General features: G+C 43.9%; 2 protein-coding genes across 2 annotated transcripts in view; one reads left to right on the top strand and one right to left on the bottom strand.

The window, feature by feature from the left end:
- LOC138786631 (uncharacterized) overlaps positions 1–26,167 on the top strand; it is a 491,239-nt gene that overhangs the window by 306,737 nt on the left and 158,335 nt on the right. The gene's annotated exons all lie outside the window — the stretch shown is intronic.
- On the bottom strand, positions 19,832–22,690 carry LOC138786806 (gastrula zinc finger protein XlCGF17.1-like). The gene is made up of 2 exons (XM_069963868.1): positions 22,337–22,690; positions 19,832–20,896 (listed from the first exon to the last, which is right to left on the bottom strand). The coding sequence occupies exons 1-2, from the start codon at positions 22,449–22,451 to the stop codon at positions 20,100–20,102; spliced, it is 912 nt and encodes a 303-aa protein (XP_069819969.1). The 5' UTR covers positions 22,452–22,690; the 3' UTR covers positions 19,832–20,099.

The following is a 26,167-nucleotide window of genomic DNA, read 5'->3' as shown; positions in this document are numbered from 1 at the left end:
CTTCATACTTGTTGGCCGACTCTTTCTTCTGACCCTACACAATGTTCCTGACTATGATACTAAGGATAATACTATATCACCACTACTGCTGCCAATCCAGGACTATTCTGGACACTACAACAAGCTTCATAATGCAGCAAAGTCTGCACCACCACTACACACCGTTCTGTTATCTGGTCTATGTCTCCATGTTGTGTGTCCTGTTATCTGGTCTATGTCTCCATGTTGTGTATCCTGTTAGTGCACAGTGACCTGATAGAGGTCTAATAGGAGTTAAAGGTTTCTTAATCCAATGAACGGTATCACTTATCCAGGCTGGGGGGCTGAGATGGGAGTCCCATCTTCATTGGGGAACTTCTCAAAGAGCCGCTTAGCGCCGGACACCAGAGTACACCGCGCATCCTGCCTGGATGAGTGATACCGTTCATTGATTCTTCTAACCCACTTTGTCGGATCCTCTGGTGGGCAGCGGGCGATCAAAGCATCTGGCGGTGTCGGGCTCGTAGCACGACCCGCGAAGGTGAGCAGTACCAATTCTACCTATATATTGGTCATTCTACCCTGCAGAGTTACACTACATGCGCTGTTTTTTCTTCTTTCCAGGTTTCTTAGTCCGAAATAGGGGCAAATCTCTTTTCCCCCATCAGTAGTGACAACAGATAATATAGACCTCATCCATACAGGTGTATTAGATGTTCATATTATAAATGCACAGTGTATTTTATCTCCTGTAATAGGGTCACATTTTTTCCCTATACTTGCCAGCCAGTGACTTAGTATACAGAGGTCACTACTCACCTGGGGGGTAACCTGTTTTGATATCCTCCATATACTGCTCTTCACTCCTCACATCTGTCTCTTCTTCTTTTACCTTCATATATGTAGCATTAATATAGTTAAGATCTTTCCACATAGGAATGCCCTCCTTATACTGCTCATCACTGCTCACATCTGTCTCTGGAGCATTAATATTGATAGTGATGTCCTCCTTATACTGCTCTTCACTGCTCAGATATGTCTCCTCTTCTTCTTCTTTTACTATCTTGTCCTCAGCATTTGTATGGTGTAGATCTTTTTCTGTAGTGATGTCCTCCTTATACTGCTCATCACTGCTCACATCTGTCTCTGAAGCATTAATGTTGTTCCCATCTTCCCCCTGATTCATAAGAGATGAGAGAAATATTGTAAAAGTCATCAGACAGTAGGAGAAGTCAGGTGAGATGTACAGATCATAGGGAACATCTCTATCTAACTGATCCTGTGGAAGAAGAGGACGGGGACATCTCTCTGGTGCTGTTCTCTTACTGGATCTGACTGGAGGGAACACATACAGAGACTGAATTCATTCTTTCCATCCATATAATACAGAGAGGAGGTGTGTATATAGTCCTGTCTATTACCTGCTGATGGGAGGGGCTGCTGATCCTCCAGCATCACATCCTTGTACTGATCCTTGTGTCCTTCTACATACTCCCACTCCTCCATGGAGAAAGAGACCGCCACATCCTGACACCTTATAGAAGCCTGACACACACAATGATCACACAGTCATCCCCCCCACCCCTCCAGTGGTGTTACTATATAATGTCCCAGCATTCCCAGCAGCCACAGTCTCACCTCTCCACTCAGCAGCTCCACCATCTTGTTGGTGACTTCTAGGATCTTCTCTTCCTCCATTACCTCATGTATCAGGGGCCCCGGGATTGGGCTCAGGGTTCTTCCCCATCCTTCACACCCAGGGGCCCCACAGCGCCCACTAGAGGACTTCTTCACTACTGTGTAATCCTGTGTATGGAGAGACACATTACTATCACTCCATCCATTCCCAGAATCCCTCACCTCCCCAGTCCTATCCATCTGTTATTCCATAGATAAGAATGATGTCATGATGACATCACTCCCAGAATCCCTCACCTCTCCAGTCCTATCCATCTGTTATTCCATAGATAAGAATGATGTCATGATGACATCACTCCCAGAATCCCTCACCTCTCGAATCCTATCCATCTGTTATTCCATAGATAATAATGATGCCATGATGACATCACTCCCAGAATCCCTCACCTCTCCAGTAAGCAGGAAGAGTATATCTAGGGTGAAGCTTATTATCCTTTCCACCATTTTGTCTCTGTTTTTCTCCATTCTTGACGGAACAGTAAGGAAAGATGATAATCTGTAAGGATACAAGTACAGGACATTATATGAAGAAAGTTTGGCGGCATTAGTAGTATGGTCCCGGGCTCCAGTACTTCTTCATTCCTTTCAGTTGGTGGTCACCGTGGGACCTTCTCTGAGGGTAGTGACTTGAGAGTTTCCTGTGGTTAAGCCCATCTTGCCTAGCGGCAGGCTTTGGTTGAAACAGGGAATTCCGTACATCAGCTCCTTGGAGAGGGTACATCAGCACTCCTCTGTGACCCAGGGGATCCACCTCCTCTTGCCAGCTCTACCAGTTATAGACAGACTGATACACCGAGAGAGAGACCACCTTTCAAGCTAACTGCACTTTACCTTATTATAGTGTGGCCAGATGTGGAGAACTGTGGGAAGTCATCATTGTTCTGCACTTATTCAACAGGACCTGTTACATTCCTGCATTATGACGCTGTTCTTATATTATTAAAAACAGAACTCTGATCGCCATCTCCCTGTAATCAGGGTAATAAGCCGGTCTGGGAGGGAGGAGGATACAAAGTCTATTCCCTTGTGACCACCAATCAAGAAATCAGAGCACATACAGCAAACAGTGTTCCACTAACAAGGCAGAGCTACTACTGTTCAACTTACGCTCATCTTCTGTGCAGAAAAAAAACGGTGGCGGCGTTAGTGGAACGCTATTTGCTGTATGTCCTCTGATTTCCTGAAATAAAGCATCGCTTTATCCGTGTTTGGTGAGTGCCGCCACTCTTCTTTCCTGGAATTCTGCAATTTTTCAACTCAAGGGGTCAAAAATGTATACGGATTTTTGAATTACTTCTATTACAAAAAGGAATAAATCTTGTGTACTGTATGCCCAGGATGTATTCATGGATTCTGTCCACTCATGGTGCTCTGTGGTGCCACAGTGAGCACTGTGTCAGACAACAGTTGATTTGAAGGGAAGGGAAGTCCCCCTTTAACCACTTAAGGTACTGTTTTTTTTTAACTCCTCGCTTTCTAAGAGTTAGAACTCTTATATTTACATCTACAGGGCCGTGTAAGGACTTGTTTTTTGGGGGGGGGGAACAGGTGTACTTTATTATGGTGCCTTTCAATCTACCATAAAATATATGACGAAACCCCAAATATAAATATAAATGGGAGTTTTCGCAATGCCCTTTACGATAAAACTGATATATTATCTTTACTCTATACATCAGTCCGAATGTAACAATACCAATGTTTACATAGCTTTTTTGATGTTTTATGTATGTATGTATGTATATTTAATCATTAAAAACTTTTTTTTTTGCAAATAATTATGATTAAAGTTGCTCTCTTGTGACTCTTATAACGGTTTTATTTTTTCATGTACAGGACTGTTTGGGGTCATTTTTTGCACCATGGTCTCTAGTTTTTATATGTACCATGAGTTGATGGGATGTATTGATCACTTTTTTTTTGTTTTGTTTATAATATAACATAAAAATAAGCAATCCTGGTGTTTTTTTCCTCTTTTCGTTTATGTTGTTCACCATACAGGAACGATATTACTACTCTTTAACAGATTGGATAATTGCGCACCGTACAATAGCTAATATGTTTATTTTGACATGTTTTACTTCTAAAATGGGAAAGTGAGGGTGATTTTAACTTTTATTGGGAGAGGGGCTTTTGCATTTTTTTTTTTACACATTTTACATATACATTTAATCATGAGATTAGTTTATACTGATCAATGCTATGCCAGTGGTATTTTACCTCCTGCAGTCAGGGAAAGCAATTGGAGTTAATGATAGACGACAGCATGTTCTCTGCTGCCCATCATTGACTGTGAGGGCCCGGCTGCTTGTAGCAGCCCATCCTTGCCCTTTCTGAAGCGAGCTAAGCTCCTGAGCGTGCTATATAGTTACATACAACAACAACATATGGATATGGCATGGGGATGTACGGGTCATCTACAGGCTTTTTTTTTTACTGTATTACAATGCAGTCAACGGCCCTTCCAGGAGTTCCATCCCCGGCTCACGTCTAAAGAGACAGTTTACCTTAAGGGTAATTTCACACGTACCGGATCAGCGGCGGATTTCACGCTGAGAGATTGCAGCGAAATCCGCTGCCGATCCTGTAGTGTGTCCCATACACGCGAATCCGCTGCCTGTATGGGACCCGGCCCCTTTAACCCCCGCAGCGCTAGTCCCGAGCATAGATTACCTGCTCGGCGCCACGTCTGTGTGTGATGCTTCTGGCTCCCCTCGCTCCTCATCAGCCAATCAATGCTACCATGCACTGATTGGCTGATAAGGAGCGAGGGGAGCCAGGAGCGTCACACAGCTGTGGCGTTGAGCAGGTAATCTATGCTCGGCCGGGGCTGCGCGGGGGTTAAAGGGGCCGGGTCCCATACAGGCAGCGGATCCGCATGTATGGGACCCATTCAGCTTCACACTACAGGATCCGCAGCCGATTTCGCTGAAATCGCTGCGGATCTGGTACGTGTGAACCTACCCTTAGGATATTTTCATAGACTAGATGGGGTCTTAGGTTAAAGCCCCACCAACATCTACAAGGAGTTTGTATATTCTCCCTGTGTTTGTGCGGGTTTCCTCCGGCTATTCCGGTTTCCTTCTACACCCAAAAACATACAGATAGGTAAATTAAAGGACAACTCCGGCGAAAAAATGTTTTGGCTTATTTAACACACATTACAAAGTTATATAACTTTGTAATGTGGTTAAATACCCGGTCTGGCCCCCTTCCCCCACTTTCCGAATTCCGACCCCCCACCCCGGAAGTTAAAGAATGTATACATTACCTATTACGGTCGTCACGGTCCTCTTCTCCCGGGCGGCATCTAGTGACGGGTGACATCAGAGCTGGGGGGCGGTCCGTGTCTTCTTCCTCTTCGGCGTCTTCATTGAGAGTGATTGGGAGAGAAAAGGCTGCTGGTGCACATGCGCACCAGCAGCCTTTTCATTGGCTGGAGCGCATCACATGGCTTCCAGCTTGCTCAGCCCTGATTGGCTGAGCTTGCTAGAAGCCATGTGATGCGCTCCAGCAAATGAAAAGGCTGCCGGTGCGTAAAGCGCACTGGCAGCCTTTTCTCTCTCATGGACCCGGAAGCAAGAGACATCGCTGGACGGCGGAGGCAGATGACGGTGAGGCGGACGGCGGGCGAATGGAGTGGCGATCGTCACAGGAGGGATGGTGAGTATGGTGTCTGTGGTTTTTTTTTTTTGGGGGGGGGGGTCCCGCCGGAGTTGTCCTTTAAGACTCTGAATCAGTTGGCGCTATATAAAATGAAGGAAAGGGAATGACTGACATCTGAGACCTGCTGCCTGGAGAAGGTGGATGAAACATTGCCCAATACCCAGCACCCTGTGCGCTATAGGGAGAGACCAGCAGGTTAGATGCTTCACTATAATTACATCAAACAATATAAGTGGGAAGATTCCAGTCCGGAGATTAGGAAGACTAGACAGGTGACTGACTCCACAGGACTGCATAGGAAACCATATATAATGTATACACTGCTGAGGAAGAGCAAGGAGGAAATAATAAGAACAAATCACAGGGAAAAGCTTCTATACATTACTTACATCATCCAATGCTGAAGGTTATTACTGCTAATGGACCAGAGAGCACAAAGGGTAGATGCTAGAGTGTCTCCTCTCCTTTGAGAAGAGGGACTCGACCTGAAGGGGCGGAGTTATAGTGACCTCACAAGCAGGAAGTAGGAAGCAGTCAGCTGCATTCACTCCTGCAGAAACAGAGGGAAGGAAGCTCCAATATCCACAGTAACACGGAGGGGTATACAGGGGGAGAGGACTGGTGTGTGGGGTCTGTGGATCGGAGAGAAAAGGCGCTGTGAGCTTCCAGGACCTGCCATGATGTCACAGTCATGTGATCAGTCACATGGAGGAGGAGGAGTCACATGATCAGGGGCTGCTGCTCAGTGTATGCAGGACTCCGCTGAGCTGGGTGGTGTGTAGCTGGGCTAGATGCTGGTGCGCCTGAGGCACTTGTCACGGTGGCCAGAAGTGGTATGCGCCCACCCCTGGATACACCAACAAAACACTTAAAATAAAAATGGGTGCAGGTGTGCAGATAAATCACCAGTCAGTTTTGAAGTTGAACAAGAAAACATATATATATATAAACTTATATACCATGGTACCTTGGTTTAAGAGCGTTTGGGTGTAAGAGCTCACAGTTTTTCAAAATTGTGAAATTGTGACTTGGTGTAAGAGCATTGCTTTGGTGTAAGAGCCCCTGTACTGTTTGGGAGGGGCATGGTCTGCACAGCGGGGTCTACAGCCCTGTACTCTGACCCAGGAAGTCTCCCTCACCTTCCAAATCATAGCAGATCCACTTCAGGCTGGGGCTTACATCAGGGGACAGGACTGTGGAGGTAATCTCTCCATAGCTGTAACCCCTCTCTCCCTGGACAGAGAGTGCTGCATGTATGTGCCCACATCTGCCCTGCTCATTCCTTCATGCTTCCTGCAGTCTCTGTCAGTCCTGATTTGTCCATGTTGAACCCACCCCTCCCCCATGTGACCACACAGACCTCTGGCAGAAGCCCTGCTTCTCTATTATAGCCTGTTGTACTACACTACTGCATTATGGGGATCTGCAGTTCCATTCTGTATCTACAAACTGCTGCTGTGTTATCAGGGTTATACAGTTACTATACATTATACACCACATGCTGCTATACTGTACAGTAACTTATATATCACATATACAGCTGCTGTGTTATCAGGGTTATACAGTTACTATACATTATACACCACATGCTGATTGCTATACTGTACAGTAACTTATATATCACATATCCAGCTGCTGTGTTATCAGGGTTATACAGTTACTATACATTATACACCACATGCTGCTATACTGTACAGTAACTTATATATCACATATCCAGCTGCTGTGTTATCAGGGTTATACAGTTACTATACATTATACTCCACATGCTGATTGCTATACTGTACAGTAACTTATAATATCACACATCCAGCTGCTGTGTTATCAGGGTTATACAGTTACTATACATTATACACCACATGCTGATTGCTATACTGTACAGTAACTTATATATCACATATCCAGCTGCTGGTGTGTTATCAGGGTTATGCAGTTACTATACATTATACACCACATGCTGCTATACTGTACAGTAACTTATATATCACATATCCAGCTGCTGCTGTGTTATCAGGGTTATGCAGTTACTATACATTATACACCACATGCTGCTATACTGTACAGTAACTTAAATATCACATATCCAGCTGCTGTGTTATCAGGGTTATACAGTTACTATACATTATACACCACATGCTGCTATACTGTACAGTAACTTATACAGTATATCACATATCCAGCTGCTGTGTTATCAGGGTTATACAGTTACTATACATTATATACCACATGCTGCCATACTGTACAGTAACTTATATATCACATATCCAGCTGCTGTGTTATCAGGGTTATACAGTTACTATACATTATACACCACATGCTGCCATACTGTACAGTAACTTATATATCACATATCCAGCTGCTGCTGTGTTATCAGGGTTATACAGTTACTATACATTATACACCACATGCTGATTGCTATACTGTACAGTAACTTATATATCACATATCCAGCTGCTGTGTTATCAGGGTTATACAGTTATACATTATACACCACATGCTGCTATACTGTACAGTAACTTATATATCACATATCCAGCTGCTGTGTTATCAGGGTTATACAGTTACTATACATTATACACCACATGCTGATTGCTATACTGTACAGTAACTTATATATCACATATCCAGCTGCTGCTGTGTTATCAGGGTTATACAGTTACTATACATTATACACCACATTCTGCTATACTGTACAGTAACTTATATATCACATATCCAGCTGTTCAGAATATAAAATCATTATTTTTGAGGTGTGGAACCAATTGTCTGCATTTCTATTATTTCTTTTGGGAAAATTTGCTTTGGTTTAAGAGTGGATTTGGATTACAAGCACGGTCCTGGAACGAATTATGCTCGTAATCCAAGGCACCACTGTGTGTATATATAGATAGATAGATAGATAGATAGATAGATATAGATATTCCAATCCCTTGAACAGGGTATTTGTAGATTTGTATACACAGCTGCTTACTGGAGGAATAATACTTGAAATAATTTATTTAACCCCTTAGTGACCGCCGTGCTGCCTTTTCACGGCGGCCACTAATGGGCCGCCGGCGGACACATTGGAACAAATAGCCGCCCGGCGGCGGCTGCAGAGCGGGGGATCAGTGGTCAATGTGACCGCTGACACCCTCCTGTAACTGCCCGGAGCGGAGGATTCTCCGCTCCGGGCAGTTTAACCCGTTAAATGCCACTCTCAAACCATGACAGCGGCATCTAACGGGTCCCGGTGGATCCCGGTGGCGCCGTGGGTCACTTACGTGATCGCGATGTCCCGCGGCGCCGTCCAGACCTCCAATGTCTCCATGGTGATCCCGGGGTCCTAATGAAGGCCCCCGGGGTCACCATGGAGATGCCTCATGCTGACAGGGGTGGCTGTGGCTATTGCCTGTCAGCATGAGGCATGATACAATACATTGCAGTACATCAGGTACTGCAATGTATTGTATCAGTGATCAAAGTATTTTACACTAGTGTACGGTAATGTACACTAGTGTAAAAGTAAAAAAAAGTGAAAAAAATGTGCAGCAAACACAACACAGCCCCCCCAATAATAAAGATGCATTACATTCCTTATACCCAATAAAACATTACATAAAAGTGATCAAAAACACAAATCCTATACATATTTGGTATCGCCACGTCCGTAACGACCCAATCTATAAAACTATATCAATAATTATATCGCACTACACACGCTGTAAAAAAAAAATAAAAAAAAACAGTACCAGAATAGCTGTATTTTATCAATTCACTTTAGAAAATACGTTATAGCTCCCTACTAACCTCCTTCCTTTATACCGACGAGTATGCAGGCAGAGGTGATAGCCCCTTGGTTACAAGCGAAACTTTTTCATTTTGCCGATATAGTGGACCCTCTCCTTTTTCAAAAACTGCGGGAGCGGTTCCATCTCCCCCTTCGGGCTTATGGCCTTTATGAAGAGATATCACACTATAAAAGCACGTTCTGTCCAGAGGACAGATTCCCTAAACCTGCCTCATTTGAGTGGCTGTGTAAGACTTGTGACTCCACCAGAGGACTCATAACCTCCATTTATGACATCATCTCTCGACCGCCTGACAGAGACCCAGCCAAGCTACCCTACATGGTTAAACGGGAAGAGTACCTCGGTAGAGAACTACCACCCGAAATTTTGCAGATAGTGTGGTCCCAGGCGTCGAAGTCTTCTGCGTGTGTTAGTTATAAGGAAAACCAATACAAAATATTGATGCACTGGTATCACACTCCTGCCTTACTACATAAACTGTTTCCACAGGTCTCGGAACTATGTTGGCGGTAACTCACGGTTGGGTACTATCCCCCACATCTTCTGGGACTGTGAAAACTTCTGATACGCTCAGTGCTAGGAGTGGTGGTTCCATTAGATGTTTCCACGTACTTACTGAATATTCCCCCTAAGACTCTCCGCAAACATGGAGTGCGCCTCCTCCTGCACATCCTAACAGCCGCTAAATGTACGATAGCAGCGGCATGGAAAACCACTGACACTCCTTCTAGTCAGGCGCTGATTGGCAAGCTCAGAGATGTCAGGAGGATGGAGTACCTCTCTGCTCTAAATACTAATACAGTTGAGAAGTTCGGCCTGGTCTGGGATCCCTGGGACGCCCTCTACCCAACAGCCTTCCCCTCCTAATGTAATACCCCTTTTTTTTTCTTTTTTTTTTTTTTGTCCTTGTTCTTTGTTTTATGTAGTTTCTATGTTACACAGGAGTTTCTGTTGTTCTGCTCCGGGTTACTATTTCTTTTTTTTGTGCTTTGTTCCTGTTCCTCATACGGGATACTTCAGACTGTGGTCGTATATTTAGACAGCTACGCTAATTTCTGACTTGTTAGATCTGATAAATAGCAGGAGGTGACATTGAATCCATGGGAAATTGCTCCTCTTGTATGACCACCAATGTTCGATACTAACTGTATCCTTGTATTGTTTGTCTTAAAAAATGGAAAACTTTTAATAAATAAACAGTTCATTAAAAAAAAAAAGAAAATACGTTATAAAAGAGATCAAAAAGTCATTTTCATATAAAACTTGGTATCAATAGAAACTACAGATATTCCCGCAAAATATAAGCCCCAAACCAGCTCTGTCACGCAAAAGATAAGAACGCTATGGATCTTGTAATGTGTCAACAGTTTTTGTGGGTTTTTGCTAGGAAGATAGTTTCTATTGCGTCAAAGCGGTAATAGTTAAAAAAAACCTACACAAATGTGGTATCGCCGTAACCGTAGCGACCCAGAGAATACATGTATTATGTTATTAGTGACCGCTGATACGGATTTTTACGGCGATCACTAATGGGCTCTATACTGCTCCCATCAGCTCTTTATGGCGATGGTGCAGAATAGTGCAGCAGCGCCGGTAATGCCCGCAGCCCCCTCCTCTCAGCTACCGGAGGTTAACCCGTCACCAAAGTCAAGTGCCCTGGATTACCCTTAACCACCCTGGATTACCTGTAACCACCCCAGATTACCTGTAACCACCCCAGATTACCTGTAACCACCCCCGATTACCCGTAACTACCCCGGATTACCTGTAACCACCCCAGATTACCTGTAACCACCTCAGATTGCCCGTCACCTCCCCAGATTGCCCGTCACCTCCCCAGATTGCCCGTAACCCCCCAGACTGCCCGTCACCGCCCAGATTGCCCGTAACCATCGCAGACAGCCCGTAACCATCGCAGACAGCCCGTAACCATCACAGACAGCCCGTAACCACCACAGTAGCTACCCCAAATTGCCTGTCACCACCCCAGATTGCTCGCAACCTCCCCAGATTGCCCGTCACCTCCCCAAATTGCCCGTCGCCACCCCAGATTGCCCGTCACCACCCCCAGATTGCCCATCACCACCCCAGATAGCCAGTAAACACCCCCAGATTTCCCGTAACCACCCCATATAGCCAGTAAACACCCCCAGATTGCCTGTAACCACCCCAGATTGCCCGTAACCACCCTAGATTGGCACAGACTGCTCGTAACCACCCCAGGTTGCCCATAACCACACCAGATTGCCTGTCGCAACCTCAGATAGCCAGTAAACACCCCAAGATTGTCCATTACCACCCCAGATAGCCAGTAAACACTCACATATTGCCTGTAACTAAAATGACACTCCTTCCCTTCTGAGCCCTGCTGTGTGCCCATACAGTGGCTTATGCCCACATATGGGGTACCATTGTACTCAGGAGAATCTCTGATACAAATGTTGGGGTGCTTTTTCTCCCCTGTTCCTAGTGAAATTGAAAAATTTCAAACTAAACAAACTTGTTGTTGGAAAAATTTTCTTTTTTTCTTTTTTACTGTCTAGTTTTGAATACTTTCCTCCAATACCTGTGGGGTCAAAATGCTCACCACACCCCAAGATGAATTTTTTGAGGGGTGTACTTTCCTAAATGGGGTGACTTTTGGGGGGGTTCTATTCTGCAGACATTACAGGGGTGCTGCAAACGCACCTGGCGCTCAGAAACTTCTTCAGAAAAATCATGCACTGAAAATGCTAATTGGCGCTTCCTTCCTTCTGAGGCCTGCTTTGTGCCCATACAGTGGTTTACGCCCACATATGGGGTACCGTTCTACTCAGGAGAACCTGCGTTACATATATTGGGGTGAGTTTTCTCCCCTCTTCCTCGTGAAATTGAGAAATTTAAAAATAAATGAACATATTATTGGAAAAATTCAATTTTCTCATTTTTACGGTCTAGTTTTGAATACTTTCCTCCAATACCTGTAGGGTCAAAATGCTCTCTGCACCCCAAGATGTACTCTTTGAGGGGTGTACTTTCCAAAATGGGGTGACTTTTGGGGGGGTTCTATTCTGCGGACACTACAGGGGAACTGCAAATGCACCTAGCGCTCAGAAACTTCTTCAGCAAAATCATGCACTGAAAATGCTAATTAGCGCTCCCTTCCTTCTGAGCCCCGCTGTGTGCCCATACAGTGGTTTATGCCCACATATGGGGTACCGTTCTACTCAGGAGAACCTGTGTTACATATATTGGGGTGAGTTTTTTCCCTTTTTCCTTGTGAAATTGAGAAATTTCAAACTAAATGAACATATTATTGGAAAAATTAATTTTTTTCATTTTTACCGTCTTCTTTTGAATACTTTCCTCTAATACCTGTGGGGTAAAAATTCTCACCACACCCCAATATGAATTCTTTGAGGGGTGTACTTTACTAAATGGGGTGACTTTGGGGGATTTCTATTCTGCTGACACTACAGGGGCTCTGCAAACGCACCTGGCGCTCAGAAACTTCTTCAGAAAAATCATGCATGGAAAATGCTAATTGGCGCTCCTTATCTTCTGAGCCCCGCTGTGTGCCCATACAGTGGTTTATGCCCACATATGGTGTACCGTTCTACTCAGGGAAACCTGTGTTACATATATTGGGGTCCTTTTTTTCCCCTGTTCCTCATGAAATTGAGAAATTTCAAACTAAACATATTATTAGAAAAATTCTATTTTTTCATCTTTACTGTCTTCTTTAGAATACTTTCCTCTAATACCTGTGAGGTCAAAATGGTCACCACACCCCAAGATGAATTCTATGAGGGGTGTACTTTCCTAAATGGGGTGACTTTTGTTTTTTTTTTTATTCTGCTGGCACTACAGGGGCGCTGCAAACGCACCTGGCGCTCAGAAAAATCTGCATTGAAAATGCTAATTGGCGCTCCCTTCCTTCTGAGCCTTGCTGTGTGCCCATACAGTGGTTTATACCCACGTATGGGGTACCTTTATACTCAGAAGAACCTACGTTACATATATTGGGGTGAGTTTTCTACCCTGTTCCTCGTGAAATTTCAAACTAAACAAACATATTATTGGAAAAATTCTATTTTTTTCATTTTTACTGTCTTCTTTTGAATACTTTTCTCTAATACCTGTGGGGTCAAAATGGTCACCACACCCCAGGATGTATTCTTTGACGGGTGTACTTTCCAAAATGGGGTGACTTTTTTTTTTTTTTTTTTTATTCTGCTGACACTATAGGGGCTCTACAAATGCACCTGGCGCTCAGAAACTTCTTCAGCAAAATCTAAACTGGAAATGCTGGAAGTAACGATCCTTCCCTTCTGAGCCCCGCTGTGTGCCCACACAGTGGTTTATGCCCACATATGGGGTACCATTGTACTCAGGAGAACCTGCGTTACAAAATTTGGGGTGCATTTTCTCTCATGTTTATTATGAAAATGAGATACTTTAATCTGAACAAATATATTATTGGAAAATTTCTATTTTCCATTTTTTTCCGGACTGATTGTGAATACTTTCCTCCAGCCCTTGTAGGGTTAAAATGTTCATTATACCCCTAGATTAATTCTTTAAGGTGTCTAGTTTCCAGAATGGGGTCACTTATGGGGGTTTCCAGTATACAAGCCTCCTAAATCAACTTAAAAAAAGAACTGGACCCTAAAAAAAATCAGTTTTGGAAATTTTATGAAAATTTCATAATTTGCTGATACATTTCTAAGCCCCGTAACACCCTAAAAAAGTGAAATATGTTTACGAAATGAAGCCAGAATAAAGAGGACATATTGATAATGTAACTTACTAATTTATGTGATATGACTTTCTTTTTTCAGAAGCAAAGAATTTCAAAGTTCATAAAGTGCAAATTTTTCATGATATTTTGATGTTTTTCACAAAAAACACACAAGACAGTGGCCAAATTTTGCCACTAACATAAAGTACCATATGTTAGGAAAAAAAAATCTCAGAATCGCTAGCATACGTTAAAGCATCACTGAGCTATAAGCGCATAAAGTGAGACAGGTCAGATTTTGAAAAAGGAGCCTGGTCATTAAGGTCCAAATAGGCTTGGTCCCTAAGGGGTTAATAGGATAGTCGTTTAATCCGGTGGCTTGGCTGGCTTTAGCAGAGGAGAGGACTGAGGGTTACTCTGGACTTATTGGGGGCCTACCTAGACCCTGAGGTACTCAACTGAGGGGCTTTAATAGAAAATGCCTACGCCCATGGGTATGATTCTTCCACCTATCGCTGTCTATGGGTACCTTGTAACATGGAGCAGGGACGTAGACCCCACCCTGTTGGTATAGCTAGCCGTTGGGGGGACCCCTAAGGAACCTAGCGGAGTGCAGTGTAGTCTGTCATCTTACCGCTTTTATCTAATCACTGTTATTTACTCCTGTCTCAGTTATCAGGAGAGAAGATGGCCGCTCAGTGTAGGTAGAGTATCACTTTACTCTGCTTCACCTCAGCCTCCTCTGTGGCTTGTTAACCAGACAAGGATGAGCTTAAGTAGATGTAGAAAATGTAAAATAAAATCCTTTTTCCCATAGTCCTGCACAGGATCTCTGTTTGGTGTAGTCCTTCTCTCATAGGAAATGATAACCAACTCCTCTCAACTGATTTCCCTCAGGGGAATAATCTCATCCCTGACTGGCTGAACACACACTCTGAAAGGACCTTATACTGTGCAGGGATTGGCCAGATCGCCTGAGGCACCTAGCTCAGGGATTGGACAGTAACTGTCACCTCATTCACAACTGCCAGTTGGGCAGTTAACCCCTTTCTCACAGCTGTGCATACAATTTACCTGACACAGTGACATCTAGTGGAAATAAATAAATACTGCAGGCACAAGTAATAATTACAGGTAATAAATAGGGAATATGTTTCAGAGTGTAAAGAATTACAGGTGGGCAGGAAACATCAGATACCACACCCGCTCTGGGACACTGCAGGATGAGCTGAAGTGATGTGTATGCAGCAGAGCAGTGTATATGTGTGTCATATATGCATCCAGCAGAGAGCTGTGTATTATACATGTAGCTGGGATTCGATATTTGTTCGAATAGTCGAATATCGGGAGCTATTCGAATCGAATCCAATCGAATCGAATTTTTCACTATTCGCTCATCTCTACTGTATATGTGTAATGTACATGTAGCTGAGCTGTATATGTGTGTAATGTACATGTAGCTGAGCTGTATATGTGTAATGTACATGTAGCTGAGCTGTATGTGTGTGTAATGTACATGTAGCTGAGCTGTATGTGTGTAATGTACATGTAGCTGAGCTGTATGTGTACACAGTAGAGCTGTATATGTGTGTTGTGTACATGTAGCTAAGCTGTATGTGTACACAGTAGAGCCATATATGTGTAATGTACATGTAGCTGAGCTGTATATGTGTAATGTAAATGTAGCTGAGCTGTGTAATGCACATGTAGCTGAGCTGTATATGTGTAATGTACATGTAGCTGAGCTGTATGTGTGTAATGTACATGTAGTTGAGCTGTATATGTGTAATGTACATGTAGCTGAGCTGTATGTGTGTAATGTACATGTAGCTGAGCTGTATATGTGTAATGTACATGTAGCTGAGCTGTGTAATGTACATGTAGCTGAGCTGTATGTGTGTAATGTACATGTAGCTGAGCTGTATATGTGTAATGTACATGTAGCTGAGCTGTATGTGTACATAGTGGGGCTGCGTTCACACTACGTATATTTCAGTCAGTATATTTCAGTCAGTATTGCAACCAAAACCAGGAGTGGATTAAAAACACAGAAAGGATCTGTTCACACAATGTTGAAATTGAGTGGATGGCCGCCATTTAATGGCAAATATTTGCTGTTTTTTTAGAAAAACGGCTGTTATATTAAAATAATGGCCGTTATTTACTGTTATATGGCAGCCATCCACTCAATTTCAACATTGTTTAAACAGATCATTTCTGTGTTTTTAATCCACTCCTGGTTTTGGTTGCAATACTGACTGAAATATACGTAGTGTGAACGCAGCCTAGGGCTGGGTTCACACTACGTATATTTCAGGCTGTATTTGGTCCTCATAGCAACCAAAACCAGGAGTGGATTGAAAACACAGAAAGGATCTGTTTACACAATGGTGAAATTGAGTGGATGGCCGCCATATAACGGTAAATAACTTCCATTATTTCAATATAACAGCCGTTGTTAAATAACAGCAAATATTTGCCATTAAATGGCGGCCATCCACTCAATTACAACATTATGTAAACAGATCCTTTCTATGTTTTCAATCCACTCCTGGTTTTGGTTGCTATGAGGACCAAATACAGCCTGAAATATACGTAGTGTGAACCCAGCCTAGAGCTGTATATATGTAATGTACATGTAGCTGAGCTGTCTGTGTGTAATGTACATGTAGCTGAGCTGTATATGTGTGTAATGTACATGTAGCTGAGCTCTATATGTGTAATGTACATGTAGCTGAGCTGTATGTGTACACAGTAGAGCTGTATATGTGTAATGTACATGTAGCTGAGCTGTATGTGTGTAATGTACATGTAGCTGAGCTGTATATATGTGTAATGTACATGTAGCTGAGCTGTATATGTGTGATGTACATGTAGCTGAGCTGTATATGTGTAATGTACACGTAGCTGAGATGTATGTGTGTAATGTACATGTAGCTGAGCTGTATATGTGTAATGTACATGTAGCTGAGCTGTATATATGTGTAATGTACATGTAGCTGAGCTGTATGTGTGTAATGTACATGTAGCCGAGCTGTATATGTGTGTAATGTACATGTAGCTGAGCTGTATATGTGTGTAATGTACATGTAGCAGAGCTGTATATGTGTAATGTACATGTAGCTGAGCTGTATGTGTGTAATGTACATGTAGCTGAGCTGGGGCTCTGAGGGTCTCATCTCGGTACCTAATGGCAGTCAGGCTACCTCTGGCAGCACATGGAGGGCTGTGCACCCCTCCAAAGAAATGCCCCCCCCCCCCACACCATTACTGACCCACTGCCAAACCGCTCATGCTGAAGGATGTTGCGGGCAGCAGATCACTCTACACGGCGTCTCCAGACTCTGTCACGTGTGCTCAGTGTGAACCTGCTTCGATCTGTGGGGAGCACAGGGCGCCAGTGGAGAATCTGCCAATCCCGGTGTTCTCTGGCAAATGCCAATCACCCTGCATAGTGTTGGGCTGTGAGCACAACCCTCATCTTTAGACGTTGGGCCCTCATACCATCCTCATGGAGTCGGTTTCTAACAGTTTGTGGAGACACAAACAAATTTGTGGCCTGCTAGAGGTCATTTTGCAGGGCTCTGGCAGTGCTCCTCCTGGTCCTCCTTGCACAAAGGTGGAAGTAGCGGTCCTGCTGCTTGTTGCCCTCCTACACATCTGGTGTACTGGTCTGTCTCCTGGTAGCTCCTCCAGCCTCTGGACACTACACTGAAAAACACAGCAAACCTTCTTGCCACAGCTCGCATTGATGTGCCATCCTGGATGAGCTGCACTACTTGAGCCACTTGTGTGGATTGTAGAGTCTGTCATATGCTACCACGAGTGTGAAAGCACCACCAACATTCAAAAGTGACCAAAACATCAGCGGAAAGCATAGGTACTGAGAAGTGGTCAGTGGTCCCCACCTGCAGAACCCTTCTTTATTGAGTGCGTCTTGCTAATTGCAAATAATTTCCACTATCAATCAGTGTTGCTGACAGTTTGATTTACTTGGAGTTTTATTGTGTTGTTTTGAGCAGTGTATTTTCCCCAACTTCAATGCTACCGGCGATGTTAGGGTGGATCAGACAGGACCAAGCTTTGTTGATAGCAGTCATACCATTCTAGCTGAAGAGATCTTGGTTCTCTCCGCTAATGATAATGAATCAGGGGGAATTTTGGAGACTACAGCTCTAGCAGAACCTAGTGTCAAAGGGTACTCAGTACTGCAGGGATCTCAAAGCATTCAGTCTGATGGCCTGGAGACTGAAGGGCCCTTACTGAAAACCAGAGAGTTTTCTGGTCGAGTATTGGATATGTTACCTCACGTTAGGAGTTAGGTAACCAATAGAGATGAGCGAGCCGGGTTCGGATAGTCTCGAACCCGAACGATCGGCATTTGATTAGCTGTGGCTGCTGAACTTGGATAAAGCTCTAAGGTTGTCTGGAAAACATGGATACAGCCAATGACTATATCCATGTTTTCCACATAGCCTTAGGGCTTTATCCAAGTTCAGCAGCCACCACTAATCACATGCCGAAAGTTCGGGTTCGGATCGACTCGAGCATGCTCGAGATTCGCTCATCTCTAGTAACCAATAAAAGGACTTTTTAAGGGAACAAACACACAGGCCGGAACGGGGCTGTCACTTACATACTGGCAGCAGGATGTCAATATCAGAAAATGACTGACAAGGGATCCGTAGCAGATTTCTCGCAGCAAGGGATCCGATCCGGCCTGTGTGTTTGTACCCTTAAGGTCAGTTCACACGTACAGACTCGCAGTGAGTTTGTCAGGTCCTGGCAGTTTACTGTCACTACATACTCACAGCTGTCTGAACGACCGTTGCGTGTATGTAATTCTGCTGGCCCCTTAACCCCTTCTGCTACCGCCCGGCTCCCGCTCTGTATACATTACCTCTCCTCGCTGCACGGGGTCCCGGCGTACTGCTCTCCCACCCGGCCAATCAGTGTGTTGCCCAGCCGCAGCCACTGATTGGCCGGATGGGAGAGCAGTATGCCGGGACCCTGTGCAGCGAGGAGAGGTAATGTATACAGAGCGGGAGCCGGGCGGCAGCAGAAGGGGTTAAGGGGCCGTCAGAATTACATACACGCAGCAGTCGTTCAGACAGCTGTGAGTATGTAGTGACAGTGAACTGCTGCCAGGACCTGACAAACTCGCAGCGAGATTTACGCTGCTAGTCTGTACGTGTGAACTGACCCTTAAAGGGAATGTGTGATCGCTTTACAGCAGCCTCCTCTTATCACCACAGACACAACAGGAAGTCTCAACTTAGTTTTAGCCTCAGTGGTGAGACGTTTCGATTTCTCATTGAGATCTTTTTCAAGCAAGATCTCAATGAGAGATCGAAACGTAGCACATTAATGGATGAATAAAAACTTTTTCATTCACATTATACCATAGTGCCGCCTCATACTAACTTTGCTACACACTATACTATATATACATACATACTCGGTGATGTGGCCAAAAAAAAAAATTCTCTTGTGGCCAGAAGCAGAATCCTGTGTGTAGCCACAACAGTGGCTGGCAGAGTAGAAAGCCAATGTCTGCTTGTTCTGTCCATCCACTGTATTTAACTATTACAGCCTATTAGGAGCCTCATGGTTATATACATAGGTGCAGGAGCAGACTACCTTCTACTTAACCCCTTATGTACTGCAGTGTGTAAGTGACCCAGTGTTCCCTTACATGCTATCTGCTTCACTTCTCCTGCACTGATAACCCCTGACCTCTGCAGGAGCTCAGAGAACAGAGATTATCAGAGTAGTGAGGCAGAGAGCTAATTGTCTTTAGCAAATTAACCCTTTTTTGTGTTGCAGCATATAAGAGAACACTGGGTCACTTACACACTGCAGTACATAAGGGGTTAAGCAAAAGGACACAGGAGGTTCTTATCTTCCCTGTGCATCCCTGGGGCCCCCCTCCCTCCACGGTCCCCATAGCAACCACCTTTCCCTGCCTCTATGGTAGCTACACCACTGAATAAGTCATTATCTGATGACACATTCCCTTTAACCAGCTTTCTTTTGCTGTAAATTGCTTTTTCTTTCTCTTTAATGACTTTTTTTATTTGTCCAAAAAACATACATCTAGAAGAGAAGAAAACAGCGAATATTCTCCGTGTGTTCTGCTATGTCTAGCCAGATCCGTCCCCCAGAATAACATTCCACACATTTGGAACATAAAAAAAGGCTTCTCCCCTGTGTGAATTCTATAATGTCTAAGAGGAATTCCCCCATTATTGGTATGGAAATGGCTTCTCTCTGGTGTGAGTTCTCAGATGTTCAACAAGCTGTGTCTTCCCAGCAAAAACTCTCCCACATTTTTGGCATGAAAATGGTTTCTCCCCCGCATGAGTTTTTTGATGCTGAGCAAGATTCGATTTCATAGCAAAACTTTTCCCACATATGTGACAAGAAAATGGCTTCTCCCCTGTGTGAGTTCTCAGATGTACAGCAAGATATTGTTTCCGACTAAAACATTTCTCACATTTGGAGCATGAAAATGGCTTCTCCCCAGTGTGAATTTTTTTATGGAAAAAAAGTTGCCCTGTCTGAGAAAAACATTTTCCACATTCTTGGCATGAATATGGCTTCTCTCCGGTGTGGGTTCTCAGATGCTCAACAAGAAATCGTCTCTTAACAAAAGATTTTCCACATTCATTGCATGAAAATGGCTTCTCTCCTGTGTGAGTTCTTAAATGTATTACAAGATCTTCTTTCCGACAAAAACATTTCTCACATTCAGAGCATGAAAATGGCTTCTCTTTTGTGCGAGTCTGAGGATACTGAGTACGATTTGACTTAACAGAAGAACATTTCACATATTGTGAATATGTAGACGGCCCCTCCCCTGGGTAAGTTGTCCGCTTAAAAGGATCAGATGACAGATCTTTGCTGTGAAGGACTGAGGTATATGTGAAAGGTATATGTGATCTACTGATTTGTTCTTCATGTATATCTTGTGAAATACCAACATCCTCTGCTTTGAAGTTTGAAGATATGAAATATTCCTCTGATCTTCCGGCCCAATCATCTGCCAAAATTAAAACATGTTATAAGAAAGTCTGAAAAACAGCTGATCCTCTCATAATAATACTAGACAGACAATCATAAAACACTGACCAGTCCTCATGGCAGCCAGAAAACTTCTGAAGGCCTCTGTGGCTGCCATGACAGATCTGCCAGTACAGACTACTATATTCAGGCTGTACAAGTAGAGTGCCGATATGACACCTTTCCTGCCTCCAGTTCCTCACTGCTGACTACAGCTTGTTTCTTTCTTGTTCTCTAGAACTTATTCTTCATACTTCTTGACCGACTCTTTCTTCTGAGCCTACACAATGTACCGGACTACGATACTAAAGCATAATACTATATCAACTACTGCTGCCAATCCAGGACTATTCTAAACACTACAATAATCTTCATCCTGCAGCAAACTCTGCACCACCACTACACACCGTTCTGTTATCTGGTCTATGTCTCCATGTTGTGTGTCCTGTTATCTGGTCTATGTCTCCATGTTGTGTATCCTGTTATCTGGGTCTATGTCTCCATGTTGTGCGTCCTGTTATCTGGTCTATGTCTCCATGTTGTGTGTCCTGTTAGTGCACAGTGACCTGATAGAGGTCAAATAGGAATTAAAGGTGTCTCAGTCTGAAATGTGGGCTGATAAGGCCAGGTGATGCAATTTTACCAACTTGCACCGTACCTATATGACTACACCTATACACCTTCTGAATTAGGGGATGATCAGAGCATGATCAGAGCGCGATCAGAGGGTGACAGAGAGATGTTCTGGATGAAGAAGAGGAATGCTGGAAATACGTCAATGAGAACAGCTCCTGGAAAGTTATCATGTATAGTCACAATACCCAAGGAGAAGAGAGCCAGTAATCTATAAACAATTTATGGAAAAACAAAACATTGTGTTACCCTGACTGCGCAGTACAGGATGCTACTGACCATTTATGGACTGGCCTATCAGAGTGTGACATGTATGTGTCTTGTGACTTGGAACCCCACCTGTATTGGATGTTACATATTTCATATGAATGAGTAGTACCGCCCCATATTCTGTCTTTAAAATGTGATTACCATAATAAAACTCGGGCCATTATCCAGGCTTATAATCATGATACAATGTCTTATCTGTGTCCGTGATTTATAAGTGACGAGTTGGTAATACTGCAGGTTACAACTAGATATATTTAAAAACCATCCATCCTGGGTATTTGACTTTTCTCCATAGAGACGGGTCAACATCTAAATTTAGACTTATCAGGGAAAATTCCTTTCCCCCATCAGTAGTGACAGCAGATAATGTAGACCTCATCCATACAGGTGTATTACATGTTCATATTATAAATGCACAGTGTGTTATCTCCTATAATAGGGTCACATTTTTTCCCTATACTTAAGGGTTTTGACTGACTGCCAGCCGGTGACTTAGTATTCAGAGGTCACTACTCACCTGGGCGGTAACCTGTTGTGATGTCATCCGTATACTGCTCTTCACTCCTCACATCTATCTCTTCTTCTTTTACCTTCATATATATAGCATTAATATAGTTCAGATCTTTCCACATAGGAATGCCCTCCTTATACTGCTCATCACTGCTCACATCTGTCTCTGAAGCATTAATATTGATAGTGATGTCCTCCTTATAATGCTCTTCATTGCTCACATATGTCTCCTCTTCTTCTTTCACTATCTTGTCCTCAGCATTTGTATGTTGTAGATCTTTTTCTGTAGTGATGTCCTCCTTATACTGCTCATCACTGCTCACATCTTTCTTTGGAGCATTAATATTGTTCCCATCTTCCCCCTGATTCATAAGTTATGAAAGAAATATTGTAAAAGTCATCAGACAGTAGAAGAAGTCAGGTGGGATGTACAGATCATAGGGAACATCTCCATCTACCTGATCCTGATCCTGTGGGAGAAGAGGACGGGGACATCTCTCTGGTGCTGTTCTCTTACTGGATCTGACTGGAGGGAACACATACAGAGACTGAATTCATTCTTTCCATCCAGATAATACAGAGAGGAGGTGTGTATATAGTCCTGTCTATTACCTGCTGATGGGAGGGGCTGCTGATCCTCCAGCATCACATCCTTGTACTGATCCTTGTGTCCTTCTACATACTCCCACTCCTCCATGGAGAAATAGACCGCCACGTCCTGACACCTTATAGGAACCTGACACACACAATGATCACACAGTCATCCCCCCCACCCCTCCAGTGGTGTTAAAGTATAATGTCCCAGCATTCCCAGTCTCACCTCCACTATCTTGTTCGTGACTTCTAGGATCTTCTCTTCCTCCATTTCCTCATGTATCAGGGGCCCTGGGATTGGGCTCAGGGTTCTTCCCCATCCTTCACACCCAGGGGCCCCACAGCGCCCACTAGAGGACTTCTTCACAACTGTGTAATCCTGTGTATGGAGAGACACATTACTATCACTCCATCCATTCCCAGAATCCCTCACCTCCCCAGTCCTATCCATCTGTTATTCCATAGATAAGAATGATGTCATGATGACATCACTCCCAGAATCCCTCACCTCTCCAGTCCTATCCATCTGTTATTCCATAGATAAGAATGATGTCATGATGACATCACTCCCAGAATCCCTCACCTCTCCCGTCCTATCCATCTGTTATTCCATAGATAAGAATGATGTCATGATGACATCACTCCCAGAATCCCTCACCTCTCCAGTCCTATCCATCTGTTATTCCATAGATAAGAATGATGTCATGATGACATCACTCCCAGAATCCCTCGCCTCTCCAGTCCTATCCATCTGTTATTCCATAGATAAGAATGATGCCATGATGACATCACTCGCAGAATCCCTCACCTCTCCAGTAAGCAGGAAGAGTATATCTAGGGTGAAGCTTATTATCCTTTCCACCATTTTGTCTCTGTTTTTCTCCATTCTTGACGGGACAGTAAGGAAAGATGATAATCTGTAAGAATACAAGTACAGGACGTTATATGAAGAAAGTTTGGCGGCATTAGTAGTATGGTCCCGGGCTCCAGTACTTCTTCACTCCTTTCAGTCGGTGGTCACCGTGGGACCTTCTCTGAGGGTAGTGACTTGGAAGTTTCCTGCAGTTAAGCCCATCTTGCCTAGCGGCAGGCTTTGGTTGAAACAGGGAACTCCGTACATGAGCTCCTTGGAGAGGGTACATCAGGACTCCTCTGTGACCCAGGGGATCCACCTCCTCTTGCTAGCTCTACCCTTTATAGACAGACTGACACAGAGAGAGAGAGACCACCTTTCAAGCTAACTGCACTTTACCTTATTATAGTGTGGCCAGATGTGGAGAACTGAGGGAACTCAACATTATTCTGCACTTATTCAACAGGACCTGTTACATTCCTGCATTATGACGCTGTTCTTATATTGTTAAAAACAGAACTTTGATCGCCATCTCCCTGTAATCAGGGTAATAAGCCGGTCTGGGAGGGAGCAGGATGCAAAGTCTATTCCCTTGTGACCACCAATCAAGGCTGATTTAGAGAATCATCATCTGAACGCTGTTCTTTGCTTCTATTAAGTAGCACAGCCAAGGTCCTGGAGTACTAGGGACTTTTCTGATTTTCAGGGTATTCCAGGGGAAAAATTATTTTTCAAATCACACTTCCAATAGACAGCCATCTGGCACTACGAAGTAGACTCCAATCAGAATTTTATGGGACTGCAGGGGCCTCCTTTATCCTGGTGGTGCTTTGCCCAAACAAGTGCACTGACAGTCATGCAGAATCCCAGGAAAGAAGAGTGGTGGCACTCACCAAGCACAGATAAAACAATGCCTTATTTCAGGAAATCAGAGGACATACAGCGAACACCGTTCTACTAACAAGGCAAAGCTACGACCGTTTCACGCTTACACGCATCTTTTGTCCAGAGGAAACGGTTGTAGCGTTAGTGGAACGCTGTTTTCTGTATGTCCTCTGATTTCCTGAAATAATGCATCGTTTTATCCGTGCTTGGTGAGTGCCGCCACTCTTCTTTCCTGGAATTCTGAATTATTATTTTTTTTTTTATTCAAAATTTTATTATATTGCAAGGCACATGTACAGAAGTGTCACATCTTAGGTCAACAGCAGAACAAAACTGGAGCGTTATATGGCTCCCATAAACTAAAAATTAATATTAACAGGTAGACGGGCAGGGAGTGAGCTAATGCCACATCTGAAAGAAACAAGAGGTGCGACCATATAGCTGTGCAGTAAGATCTTCCATACGTTTGATATCTTCTACTTTATGAAGCCACATGGAGATGCTACGGGGGTCTACAGAGGGCAGGAATACACGCTTGGGCACCATTAACCAGATGCCGGAAAACTGAATGACGGTAGCCCTTAAGGGGGATGTCTGACATATGCAGGAGGAAGAGTGCTGGAGAGAAAGGGAGTTGGTGATCAGTTAAGGTTGAGGCAATCCGCCACAGTTTATTCCAAAAAGTGTCCAATTTAGGGCAACTCCAAAAAATGTGTAAGAGAGAACCCTCTCCTCCACAATTCCTCCAACAGTATGGAAACACCTTGGGGAAGATACAATAGAGGCGGGTAGGAACCCGGTACCAACGGGTGAGAATTTGGTATCCCTCTTCTTGAACACGGGAGGAAATCGAGGAGGGATGTGTGCACGAGAACAGACGCTCCATTGTGGATGCATGACGATGCCAGTCCAACACTCTGGAAATATGCGCGGCGACGTAGTATTGATAAAAATTAGGGAGGCCCAATCCCCCAACTCGATTTAGGGAGGTAAAGGACAGCCTTCGCTAACCGGGGCTGTTTGTGCGCCCAGATAAATTTGGTGAAAAGGGAAGAGAGTTGAAGGAAGCAGGACGAGGGCAACGACACCAGAGGGGCTTGAAAGAGATACAACAAACGGGGTAATATATTCATTTTGAAGATGGAGTAATGGCCAAACCAGGTGGAGGTGCCCTTGTTGCACCTGAGCAAGCCCGCCTCAATGAGCTTAAGCATACGCGGAAAGTTTGCCATCAATATGTCAGAAGAGGACAGAGTAGATTGGACCCCAAGTAAGTCATGGAGGCACGTGTCCAACGCAAAGGAAAAGAAGCTTCAAGGGAGGCAACCGTAGAGAGAGGGAGCGAGAGGTTGAGCACTTCAGATTTCTGTAGGTTGATCTTATAATTAGAGAGGGCCTGGTATCTTGAAAGCAGGTTAGGGAGGGAGACAGAAGGCTGAGAAAGAATAGAAGGTCTAACCCTCACCCCAGAAATATTAGTATTCTTTCGCACACATCTGAGAAAGG

The sequence above is a fragment of the Dendropsophus ebraccatus genome, chromosome 3 (genome assembly GCF_027789765.1).
Source record: "Dendropsophus ebraccatus isolate aDenEbr1 chromosome 3, aDenEbr1.pat, whole genome shotgun sequence".
NCBI lineage: Eukaryota > Metazoa > Chordata > Amphibia > Anura > Hylidae > Dendropsophus > Dendropsophus ebraccatus.
This window is presented reverse-complemented; position numbering and strand designations above follow the sequence as displayed.

What these genes read in the sequence shown, in the direction of transcription:
- LOC138786806 (XM_069963868.1), bottom strand. Translation starts at nt 22,451, where the DNA reads ATGTGGAAAGATCTGAACTATATTAATGCTATATATATGAAGGTAAAA. An exon ending in CACAACAGGTTACCGCCCAG is followed by an intron (nt 20,897 to 22,336) that starts GTGAGTAGTGAC and finishes TAATTTTGGCAG; the next exon opens with ATGATTGGGCCGGAAGATCA.